This window comes from Echiichthys vipera (assembly GCF_963691815.1).
Source record: "Echiichthys vipera genome assembly, chromosome: 5".
Lineage (NCBI taxonomy): Eukaryota > Metazoa > Chordata > Actinopteri > Perciformes > Trachinidae > Echiichthys > Echiichthys vipera.
In genome coordinates, this window is record NC_139830.1 from 27,694,528 (window position 1) to 27,706,565 (window position 12,038).

Here is a 12,038-nt window from a genome sequence, read left to right on the forward strand (position 1 = left end):
GTTGTCATACTGTATAAACTACCCTTTAACACATAAATATAGACCTAAAATCTGAAATATTGAACACATCTGGAGATAAGTGGTTTTCACTGAACAGGGAGGGGGTAAAAAAACTGTCATCTGGAAAAACTACTAAAGCTGTCAGACAGGGTGGAAATACTCAAGTGAAGTTTAGGCTACAAGTGCCTTTTAATTGTACTTGTGTAATTCCAACACAAAATCATCCCATGGTCTTTTTCGGCACTTGCACACATCAAATAAGCCATCGAGAGAGGTTTTATGTAACAACTATAAACGGGACTCTTCTTGTGCTACTGCAGAGGTTTGCTGTTATTTTGAGCAGTATTAGTGGTTAAAAAATACATTTTACCCTGTTAGCGACTCTACCAGATTTCTCTGTTAATAGTTGTTACACAGAAAAAACTGCCTCGATGGCTTATTTGGTGTATCTAAGTGCTGAAAAAGACCCTGGGATGATTTTGTGCTGGAAATACACTTTAAGTGCAGTACTGTGATGTACTTTAGTTTTCACCACTGAAAGAAGGATTTGACTCGTATGTGGCATATAAACATTAAACGTATTTTATCGTAAAATTAATTATAATTAATATAATTTAATTGTTTCCACCTGAGAACTTGTCACTTCTGCATCTCAAATGCAGTGCACGATAAGACCTTTACTCTGAAGGTGAGAACCGGAAGTTGTTTGTATTGCTATGGCAGCTTGATGCTCGTGAGCGTGTGATGACAGGAGGAGCCGAGAGCCGCCGAGCAGCAGGTGAATCCCTCACAGCTTCTGCTTTTCACCGTCCCACCTGTCCACCGGTGAATAAACCGAGAGATACCGGGAGCGGAAATGTCGCGCTGTTTATGACTCACTCCGCTTTCCACTTAGAAAACACAATACATAAATAAACAAGAGCTCAGAGTGGACAAAAAGACAAAAGCACACCGGCGGAGCCTGGATTTAGCAGGTAGGCTATAAATAACTTCTGTGGCTGTGGATGTGAAAGAGACTGCAGGTCCTTATCTGTGTTTACATCGTGTTTCACAGCACGGGTATCAACCGTGTGTGTGTGTGTTGTACAGTACAGATGTTTCCACCAAAGAGTGAGCAGGAATATGTCGTAATGTGACGCAGTCGTCATTGTAGCAGCGGAGAGGCGTGTGTTGGCTTTACATTAGCATGGAAATACATTATTCCTGACATGTTGGTAAACTGACCCCGAGGTCTGTTGCACCGCCCACAGGAAACAAAGCAGTTCTTTTCATTTATGTGCAGTTCAATGTTAGAAAACGCACCAAATATTGTTCTGTGCTTTGCTTTTCTGTATGGATGGACACAGAGATACGTAGATTTTGTTCACTGTTGTATTTTCTGTCCCTGTGTGTTTTTCACGTTTGTGGTTACTTGAACAATGTGGAGGTTGTTTGGTGCAGAATCAAATCAAATCAAGCAAACACTGTGGGTTAGTAAAGTGCATGCACACTTCCTTTAAAAGAGAGGGCGAAAGAGGAAACCGAATGCCATCATGTTTGTAAAGCTGATCACAGTTTGTATTTCCTTTACTGCTTTTTTTTATTTCTGCCCACAGCTCAAGGAGTATTAGAAACAAGTATTGTCTTTCAATACTTTTACATTTATAATGAGCTCCATTTCATGACTGAAGTGAATTTAATGAGTGAAATCAACCCAATCACAGCTTCTATGTAGATCCAGCCTGGTCAGTGTGTCCTTGGCCAATGCACACCCAAACATCTCATGCTTTTTCTTTATCAAGCAGACCTACAAACTCTGGAGTAGTGAAAAAGGTGACAACGTACAAATCTAAAACCCTCTTCATTCACTTCTACTACCCTGGTTGACATAAAAAAGGGGACTGTAGCCAAAAGGTGACCAGTTTGCAGATGTTATTAAGCCTTAAATATTGGCTTTTATTTACCTTAATCAAATAAGGCTGGGTTAATGCCAAGTTGATACTAAAATAATTTTAAATACTGTCATAAGAATCATTTGGAGGCATCATTTTATTCTTATTTTGAAAGATAGTCATCTACTGCAGTGCTTCTACTACAATAACTAATTCTGCTGCAGATATACCTCCTCCAGTTTCTCCTGTCACTGACAGCAGTTGTTAGCCACTAAATCTACGGCAGTAGCAATACTCGCTCTGCTGCTTCTGCTACTCTACGAATACTACTGCAACATCATGACCTCCAATACTACAATGGCTTTATCACAGCTGGTGAATATACCTCTATACCACAAGTACTGACACTGCTGTTAACTGCTGAGTCCACGTGTACTTGTGCTGCTGCTACTCCTGCTGCTGTACTTCGACTACCACAACTGTTATTACTGCTGCTACTTCTACTGATTTATTTCAGTACTACTTCTGTTTCTACTACTGCTCTTAAACATTTTACTACTTCTCTGATACCACAAGTACTCACATCGCTGTTAGTTTGCTCCCCATTCTATGAATAGTCCTTATACGGCTGCTACTGCTTCTGATACTAACTGGCTACTACTTTTTCTATGCTGTCCCACAACTTCCACCACTGCAGCTACTTTTACTACTGTCCCATATTAATATTGTATTACTATTTCTACCACTTAAATATTCTACTACTTCTACTGATGCCACAATCTCTGCCTCCACTGCTCTCTTCACTTCCACTACTGCAAGTACAACAAGTGCAAGGTCTTCTTGTTCTTTTATTCGTGCGAACCTCTTTGTGTTGTTCCCAGCTCAGTTGTTGTGAGAGGAGGAACCTCAGAGTTGGAGCCATGTTGTCGGCAGAGGAGATTCTGTGCAACACCCAGCAGGTGATCGCCGGGCTGGAGGCGCTGAGAGGAGAGAACCGCAGTCTGCTGGAGAACCTGCAGGAGTCGTTGGAGAGCCGGCCGTTGTCAGAGAGCGGCAGCGTGGAGCAGGAGAAGAGCGGCATCATCCGCCAATCACTGGAGAGGATAGAGCTGGGGCTGAGCGAGGCACAGGTACAAACTGTAGAATAGACAGTTGTGGTCATTTACGGCTGCTATAAGCGCTGTGGAGCGTTATAGGGTCGTTAAGCTCATTCTTTTGGGTTTAACGTCCCACAACTTTGCTGTTTTGGTTCACTCTCAACACGCTCATATTGGCAGTTGTGTTCAAGGGAAAAGCTGTAAAATCCCATTGCTCACTACCTGCTCAACAAGTTTGCTATTTCAACTCTATAAGGGGATTATATGTTGTTGTTTTTACAGCTCGTTTCCACTGCCCTCAAGTAAAAAACAACAAAGAAAAACAGTTATTGAAGGTGTAACCTGTTTTTACTGTTTTATTTGTTTTATCTTTTAAATGTTTTCACTTTTTATTCATTTTTTTGTCTCAGTGTTCGTCCAAAATGAGAAACAACACAGTTATAATATAAAACGTACTTATACCTTGTTTATCCTAAAGGAAAGTGTTGTCCCAAAGATTGCTCATGAAGTTCAAAGAGGTAGAAGATCTAGCCTACATTAAAAGCCAAGTACAAAGGAACACATTTCCATTAATGTTAAAAGTACATTTAAACGCAAAGAGTGGATACATGACTGTACTGTATATACACTATTCATGAGATGAGCATTACAAAATGTTTTCTTAAATGTTATTTAAATAGAATAAAGATCTCGGGAGGCTTTTGGACTTCCCCATACCTTTGTCCAAGGAAGTGTTTTTCTAATGTCTGACGTTTGATCTGTAAGTTTTAATTGATTATAAATTATAGTTCAGATTTTTGTTTTATGGTGCGTTCCAGTTGCGCTGGGAAGTCGTGAGTACCCAATCATACATTTCAAATGGAATGTCCCCGGATTTCCCCCTCACCAACCTCACAATCCAACATGGCTGCTCCCCGCATCAACAGTAATGAAAGCTGTTGTGATATTCTGTTTATTATCTCTTCTGTCTTATTTGTGTCTCACTAAATCAGTGGTACACACAGCACTGTCCATCTGTGGACGTGTCGCTTTGGTGTAAGTGGTATATACAGCTAAGTGCGTTGTTATCAACTGGTATTGCTAACAATAGCTAACCCGGTCAAAGTCCCCCTACCCCGTTAAATATAATGGTTTTCTGACTTGTTACTGAAACGCGTCAACTAGGATGTGACGTCATTCCCAGTCTTGGGATTCATCTGTACGTCATGATTCAATTTTCTCTTGTCCCTCCAGGTGATGATGGCGTTGTCGGCTCACCTGGGTTCGCTGGAGGCAGAGAAACAGAAGCTGCGTGCTCAGGTGAGTTCTGTTCCTGTTTTCTTTTCCTTTCCTTCCTCCTCCTTCCTTTCCATCTCCACCTTCTTCCTTCATCCCCTCCAACCCCTACATCCTTTCTCCTCCCCCTTTCCCCCCCACTACTTTGTCACCTCTTCCTTTCCTCCCTCCTCAGGTGCGTCGTCTCTGTCAGGAGAACCAGTGGTTGAGGGACGAGCTGGCAGGTGCTCAGCAGCGGCTGCAGGACAGGGAGCAGGAGGTGGTCACCCTGGAGGAGCAGAACAGACACCTGCAGTTCATGTCCTCCATACGCAAATATGACATGGAGGAGCCGCAGCTGGTGAGGAGACAACACAGCGCACGCAAATACAACTGTGTCTGTGTGTGTGTGTTTGTTCAGTAAGAGTTTGCTATCACTACTTCACCAGCCAACTAGGTGTTCAAGGATCAAACAACACTACCACACTTGTTACTGTGGTAGGACGAGAAAAAAATAGGTGAAAGTCAAAGTGAAGGCAGACAGCAGCCAACATTGAAACTGGTTCTTGAAGCTGCAGTAACTGTGTCTTTAGGCATCTAGAGGGTGAACACACAGCCTGACACCATTTAGCAAACAGTTACCTATTTAAACATCAGAGCGACAGACTTGTGAATTTAAGTCTAGTATTGGCTGCTTTTAGCTCTGGTTTGGTCTCCACGAACTAGTAAATCCTCTACTATCCTTAACAACTCTGTCTATCTGCTGATTGGTGCTGGACAGCAGCGCACAGTGGGTCCATCAGAGCTGCACTGCTGTAAGAATGGACACGATGAGAGCACTGGGACGGAACCATGTGGTCAGTGTGCCATTATTCTAATATAGGAGATAAAAGATGTTGACCGACAGTCACTCTGCTCGTCTTCCTTTTCTCACTCACCATGTCATCATCTTTTTTGGGTATTGGTGCTCTTTTTTATATCACTCAAAGTAAATGCTGTTAATATACCTGTTAAAACAATTGAGGGCAATTAATTTAAATGAAGAGGGAATTTCAGTTGAAATAAAACAATGTGAGCTTTATTTCTAAGTTACAACGCACATGTTGGGATTTTATAAATTAAACTTTGGTCTTGTTGACTTTTTTAATGGCCCGCTTATTAAAAATCCCCACGTTTTTCCTGTTAAATATATGTGCTTTTTGCATTCCCATTTTTATATTTTGTTTAACACATGCAACAAGGAAGATTTAAGTCCGTCTGTGGTTTTGTTGCCCCACTGAAACATTTTCTAAAGCTCCATAAAGCTGCAGAGTAGGAGCTGATTCTGTTCATCACTGTGAGCCACAGTGTCTTTCACATCGTTTACATTACACACAGTTTTATTATATGTTAGTTTAATAATACAACTGTATTACAGTAAGTCAATTGTGTTTGTTTCTCACTTCAGGATGACAAAGAGACTTCTTCTACTAAGGAGTCTCTGGACGATCTCTTTCCCACTGAGGATGAGGAACAGTCCCAGAGTAAGACTTAAATGTTTCTCTATCAGTAATATACAGTATGATTTCCAATCGTTCATAGCATAAATGTGGCCTTCTGCACTTGTTTGTCTAAACACTGAAGGTCAAATATTAATGGGTTAATTCGCAAAATGAAATGAAAAGAAAAAACGAGTAAAAGTTTTTGAAAAGCTGTTCCGACTGAATGGGAGTGTAGGATGCATGTCAGGAGATGCTGCTGTGAGCATCACAAAACAAATGAAATAAGTTCACTTTGATTTAGTCAGGATGGTGAAAGAAGTCTCAAAAGCTCAGGAAATAAAACTTAAGTGCCCTTGGGCTGGAAACCACTGGTCCTTTGAATGCCTGTGGTTTCATAATGAGCTCAACGTCTCACATGTTGTTCCTGTGTAAATGTGTTAATAGAGACGTACAGCTGAACAGTCTTTACTGTTCACAGATGAACTCAGAGTGTAACTGTATGGCTGCTGCTTAAGACATTTCGAGGAACAACTCTTAACACGCAGCAAAGACATTTCGAGGTCTGATGTCAAATTTTGGTTGCATGCCGTGATGATGAGTTTGCGCATCAGGATTTCTTCAGAGGAAAACATGATGTCGGTAAAAAGGTTATACAAATGATTTTCTCATCCAGCTAAATGTGTTTAAAAGCAGGCAGAGTGTATCTGTTACTCTTGTCTGAAGTCATCTTGTATAACAAACACTTTATCATTATGCAACAATAGTAAATTAATTGGATTTCATTAATGAAATGTGACTTAAACGTATAATTAATTACTCTCATCATGTTCAGGCTTGTGTCCACTCCTGCATTTCTTTGTATTTGTCTGTTTGTTGCTGTGCAGTGTCCCAGCCTCACCACAGCAGTGCAGCAGCCGCAGCCCAGCAGGGCGGCTACGAGATTCCCGCCCGCCTTCGAACACTTCACAACCTGGTTATCCAGTACGCATCCCAGGGGCGATACGAGGTCGCTGTGCCACTCTGCAAACAGGTGAGTACCGTATTTTTCGGATTAAAAGTCGCTCCGGAGTATAAGTCTCACCGGCCGAAAATACATAATAAAGAAGGAAAAAAACATATATAAGTCGCACTAGAGTATAAGTCGCATTTTTGGGGGAAATGTATTTGATAAAATCCAACACCAAGAAACGACATTTCATCTTGAAAGGCAATTTAAAATAAAACTAGAATAGAGAACAACAGGCTGAATAAGTGTTTACGTTATATGACGCATAAACAACGAACTGAGAACGTGCCTGGTGTGTTAACGTAACATGTTACGGTAAGAGTCATTCAAATAACTATAACATATAGAACATGCTCTACGTTTACCAAACACTCTGTCACTGCTAATCACACAAAACTATAACATATAGAACATGCTCTACGTTTACCAAACACTCTGTCACTGCTAATCACTAAATCCACTTGAACTCTTCTGTCACTTCTGAACAACTCCGCCAACTCACAGGTACGGAAGTAGCAGGTAGCATCTTTTTTTTCACAATGCACTTCTGCCATGACCCGCCCCCGCCCAATTTTGACTGGTTGACGTGTGTGTGACGATTGCTGATATACGCCTAGTCTCTTACGTGTCTGACATAAATAATAGCCCGGGCTATTATTTCATATTTTACAGTAATGTGTTAATAATTTCACACATTAGTCGCTCCAGAGTATAAGTCGCACCCCCGGCCAAACTATGAAAAAAACTGCGACTTATAATCAGAAAAATACGCTACAGTGGCTGCTCAGCTGAGGCACTTTGTAGCTGTGGAGACTGTATCAGGCGGGTGCTCGCCAATCTTATCAAACCTACTGCTCTGAAGGGACTGTTGTATGTGCAAGGTGACGAACTCCCATAGACCCTGTTCTGACCTGACAGTAACATGCAGTCTGAGTGATCTGAATACAAGTGGACAGCTCTTACTACAGAGAAAACACTCTGAAGGACAACTCAGGGTAGTCTGGCTAAGCGGGAGTACAGTTCTGGGAGAAAGCCTGACATGCCAGGGAGGAGACACCTGGGGGAGATGTGCACTCTACTCTACTTCTCTAGACAAATATAGAAATCATCATGTACGGATCAAATGACGACGAATCGAATGAAAATGACTTATTTTAATATCTCAACAGGCTTTGGAAGACCTCGAGAAGTCCTCGGGTCACACCCACCCAGACGTAGCCACCATGCTCAATATACTGGCGCTGGTGTACAGGTGAGACCAGTCACCAAGGCAACAAAACAACATTTACATCCCCATGCCAAAAAAACATTTAATTGAATAACATGTAGAGGACATCAATACCATAACTACAAACATAGTGTTTATAGTATTGAGGCTCATTTCTGCTCTTATTTGAATCAGATGAACAGAAATGAAACATAATATTGACCAAAACAATATTTCTGCAATTAGAACAAAGAAGTCTATTTACCAGGACTAAGTGATTTTATATGAAAGGTTTGATCTGAGGTGACAACCAGTGTTTTTTCTCAACAGAGACCAGAACAAATACAAAGAAGCAGCCAACCTGCTGAACGACGCGTTGGCGATCAGAGAGAAAACTCTTGGGATGGACCATCCGGCTGTATGTTTAAACTCACTCTGTTGTCTTTTGTTCTGGTTATTCACTTGATTTCCACTCACCGTTTTGTTGTATCACCTAAAACCTTTTTGGCAGACATGTTTAGTGTCTTGGGAACATCTTGTTAGCAGGATGTATTATAACAGATATTTGAGCATCTGTCTCTTAATGTTCCTGTAAGAGCTGACGGCCTATATTGCACCAAAGTATCTGAATTGTTCCCTTTCAAGCTTTTAATGTAGATCAGACGGAGTTGGTATCTGATGCACACTTTGTGCTTTTGTGTTTGTGCAGGTGGCAGCAACGCTCAACAACCTGGCAGTGCTTTACGGGAAAAGAGGAAAATATAAGGAAGCAGAGCCACTGTGCAAAAGAGCTCTGGAGATCAGAGAGAAAGTGAGGGGACACACACACTAGCATCACTACACATATGAGGACCCTGAGAGCTGGTACAATATTAATGACATACTGTACTATACTATCACTTTTTAATGGCATAGCCTATTATATTGTGTTTTCTGTGGCATACTCCTTATATTATGACAGAGTCAGTCAGTAACAGTTGTGTTTTTCAGATGACATCAAATCTAGCTGTCTCATAAATTAAATTCATGCAAAATTTAGTTTAGAATTTGAATTTCCTTGTTGGACAAATACACATTGAAAACGAGCTACAAAATGTATTGCCACAGAAAATTCTAAATAGGACTGTTAAAATGTTTCAAGACCCTGCGGACACTCATAACCAACTTATATTCTACACCCAAATCCAAACTACTGTCACTTTTTAAAATGGTTGTCACGTTACTCCTTTGAAAGTGTTAAAAACCACTAAAATGTCCTCACTGCAGAGTTTTTTATTTCTTTGCGCTTTAAGGCCAATAAACCATTATATCTTTCTTTTTCTTTATTTCAAACACGTAAAAATATTTTAAACAAACACATTAAAAAAAACATTTTTTAGGTAAAGGCATTCATTGAAGTTCATTTGACACCGATCATATGCGCTCCTTTTCATGTGTCAGATGTTGTTGTGGAACGATTCATGTTTTTTTCATCCTCAGTGTATTTTGTGTGTGAACGCCCCTCAGGTTCTGGGTACAGACCACCCAGATGTGGCCAAACAGCTCAACAACCTGGCTCTGCTGTGTCAGAACCAGGGCAAATACCAGGAGGTGGAGCAGTACTACGAACGTGCTCTGCACATCTACCAGAGCAAACTGGGACCAGATGACGCCAACGTGGCCAAGACCAAGAACAACCTGGTGAGAGGACACCAGAAAGTGTTTCTGTTGAATGTGACACTCTGCATTTCTACCTTTCACTGCAACTCCTCTGTGTTTCCATGTTGTCCTCACTGAGTTTGTCATTTCACACTTAAAACAGAGACCTTTGTCACCTTCTCCTCATCAAACCTTCTACTTTCCTGTTTCCTTGTCCTTTCTCAGGCGTCGTGCTATCTTAAGCAGGGGAAATACAGACAAGCTGAAGCTCTTTACAAAGAGATCCTGACCAGAGCACATGAAAAGGAGTTTGGATCTGTAGAAGGTACATAAACACATCTTTTGTTGTTCGTTTGTCGGTTTATTTATTTGTCTCATTGTGATTTCAATGAGACCCTAACACTATAACTGAGCACAGAGGAGTTTGATTGCTCCTGAATTTCATGAGAAAAAACAAGTGACAGCCTCGCTTTAACTACAAAAAATAAAATCTAGTAAACACTCATTGACAAGAACACTTGAGAAAACTATCTGTGTTTATTCCAAGTTCTCTTGTTGTCGTAGAGCAATGAATTTGTTCCTGCAGAAGTTTTACTTTAGTTGTGAAGATATACACTTTTGAAATGCATGATAGAGAAGACAAGCTTGTCTTCGAATACTGTGTGTTCATTCCCTGGTTTGTTTGTCGTTCTGTCTGTCCGTCCTCCAGGCGATGGTCGTCCCAGCTGGTCCGGCGGCGAGGACGGAGGCTCCGGACCAGACGGACTCGGTAACCTGAAGCGCAGCGGCTCTTTCACTAAACTCAGAGAGTCGATACGCAGAAGCAGCGAGAAACTGGTCCGCAAGCTGAGAGGAGTCGGAATGGAGGAAACGACCCCGAGGAATGCTGGGTAATGTTCTGTTACAAAGATGTTAATCCCCCACTGAGTCTTACCCTTCAGTAAAGGAACCTTTTAAGCTCATAGATGATGATGATTACTGGTTAAAGTTAAGGAACAACCCCTGTTGATTCACACAAATGATGAATGTGAACTTTAAGAATATCCAAACTTTTATCCAGAACTGGTGGGTATCTAATTCTTCTAATTTCATATTCAGATCAGATATGTCAAGAGACTGAAAGTCAATTTACAGACTTTGTTAAACCAGTGTTGGCAGCAGAGCATTTCCCCACCCGATTTTTTCAAATGAGTAAAACTGAGCTTGTAGAAGAGTAGAGTACTTTGTGATATTATGCCCTTTTATACAGAGTCAGAGCTCTTTATAATATTCTGTCGTGTTTCCAGGATGAAGAGAGCGAACTCTCTGAACGTGTTGAATGTTGGAGCCAGAGAGAGTCAGGACGGCGCACAGGTGAGCCGACTGTTTAACAGTGATGACATGCATGACTTTGGAGTCGTAAATGCACCAGGTTCTCATAGATTTAAACTCAATGATTTATTTGTTGTTGTGATGTTTCTGCTAAGCCAAATATCAGTCAGTTCATGAATCAGTTACAGTCCTACTGACACGTACATGTTTATCTGAACATCCAGTCAAAGATCTGTCCTGCGTTAACATCCATCATGTGCTTTTGTTTTGTTTTCCGTAGTCGAGCCGTTTGACAGATGTTCGAGGCCTAAGCTCCAGCACGCAGAGCCTGACAAGACGAGGGTCACTCGGTGGTACCAGCTAACACTAACACACATGCCTCTCAATAGAAAACTGGACAGATGTTCACACACTGATCGCTCATATCACATGTCCTACACCAACGAGGAGTCTCCACTTTGAGTCCCCTCAAGAAAAACGAAGATAGTTGTCCAAAAAGCGGTCCCAACGTCGGGCCACATATCGAATACACCATGACATGTCTACATTGCACTATGACCTTTCTTTCCTGTTCACTTGAAAGTGAATCATTCCTCCCTGATTTAGATGAGAAAAAAACTTGTTTTCCTGATTTCAGGTTAACTATTCATTTAAAAATAATCATTTTACACCACCTTACACTGTAAGAAAACGAAGTTTTCACCCCAGTCTTACATTTCTATACTTAAACCAGTCCATGTCATTAGCAGGTTAACAAATGTTAACAGCAATCTGTATTACAGTTCATTTTATATTTCACACATTAGGTGTTTCCTAATGCAAGTGCGCCCTTTTAGGTACATTTCTATGAACGACACTGGAAAAATGTTCTCTAGAAAGAATCGGGCACATTGACATTACAGATAATCTTTTTACACTTTTATTAATTCTCTAGAGAAGCACAGGGATGTTAAAATGTTTGCACAATGATCAAAATGTGACATGAGAAGTTAAGCTATTTTAGTGTAAACCGTTATAGAAGTTATTTAAATGTGTTTTGCCTTTATAATGTACAGGTCATTCTAATTATATTATACTGTCAAACTAATCCTAAAAAAACAAATGTGTTTGTGACACAGTTCAGTTTTGTCATTCCACATTATGAGAATAAGGACCAACTTTTTTTAACAAGAA

The 12,038-nt window shown here is 40.8% G+C and overlaps 1 protein-coding gene across 1 annotated transcript; it reads left to right on the forward strand.

The window, feature by feature from the left end:
• Positions 1–845: 845 nt before the first annotated feature.
• Positions 846–11,562, forward strand: klc3 (kinesin light chain 3). The gene is made up of 14 exons (XM_083913589.1): positions 846–974; positions 2,753–3,001; positions 4,202–4,267; positions 4,419–4,583; positions 5,670–5,745; positions 6,588–6,733; positions 7,879–7,961; positions 8,247–8,334; positions 8,626–8,727; positions 9,423–9,596; positions 9,780–9,879; positions 10,264–10,444; positions 10,841–10,907; positions 11,146–11,562. Exons 2-14 carry the CDS (start codon positions 2,792–2,794, stop codon positions 11,227–11,229), a joined length of 1,542 nt encoding a protein of 513 aa, XP_083769715.1. The 5' UTR covers positions 846–974; positions 2,753–2,791; the 3' UTR covers positions 11,230–11,562.
• The last annotated feature ends 476 nt before the right edge of the window (positions 11,563–12,038 follow it).

Bases quoted from the DNA above. Each gene is read 5' to 3' on its own strand.
- klc3 (XM_083913589.1), top strand. From the start codon at position 2,792: ATGTTGTCGGCAGAGGAGATTCTGTGCAACACCCAGCAGGTGATCGCC. The intron at 3,002-4,201 runs GTACAAACTGTA...TTGTCCCTCCAG, and splicing joins TGGGGCTGAGCGAGGCACAG to GTGATGATGGCGTTGTCGGC. The intron at 7,962-8,246 runs GTGAGACCAGTC...TTTTCTCAACAG, and splicing joins ATACTGGCGCTGGTGTACAG to AGACCAGAACAAATACAAAG.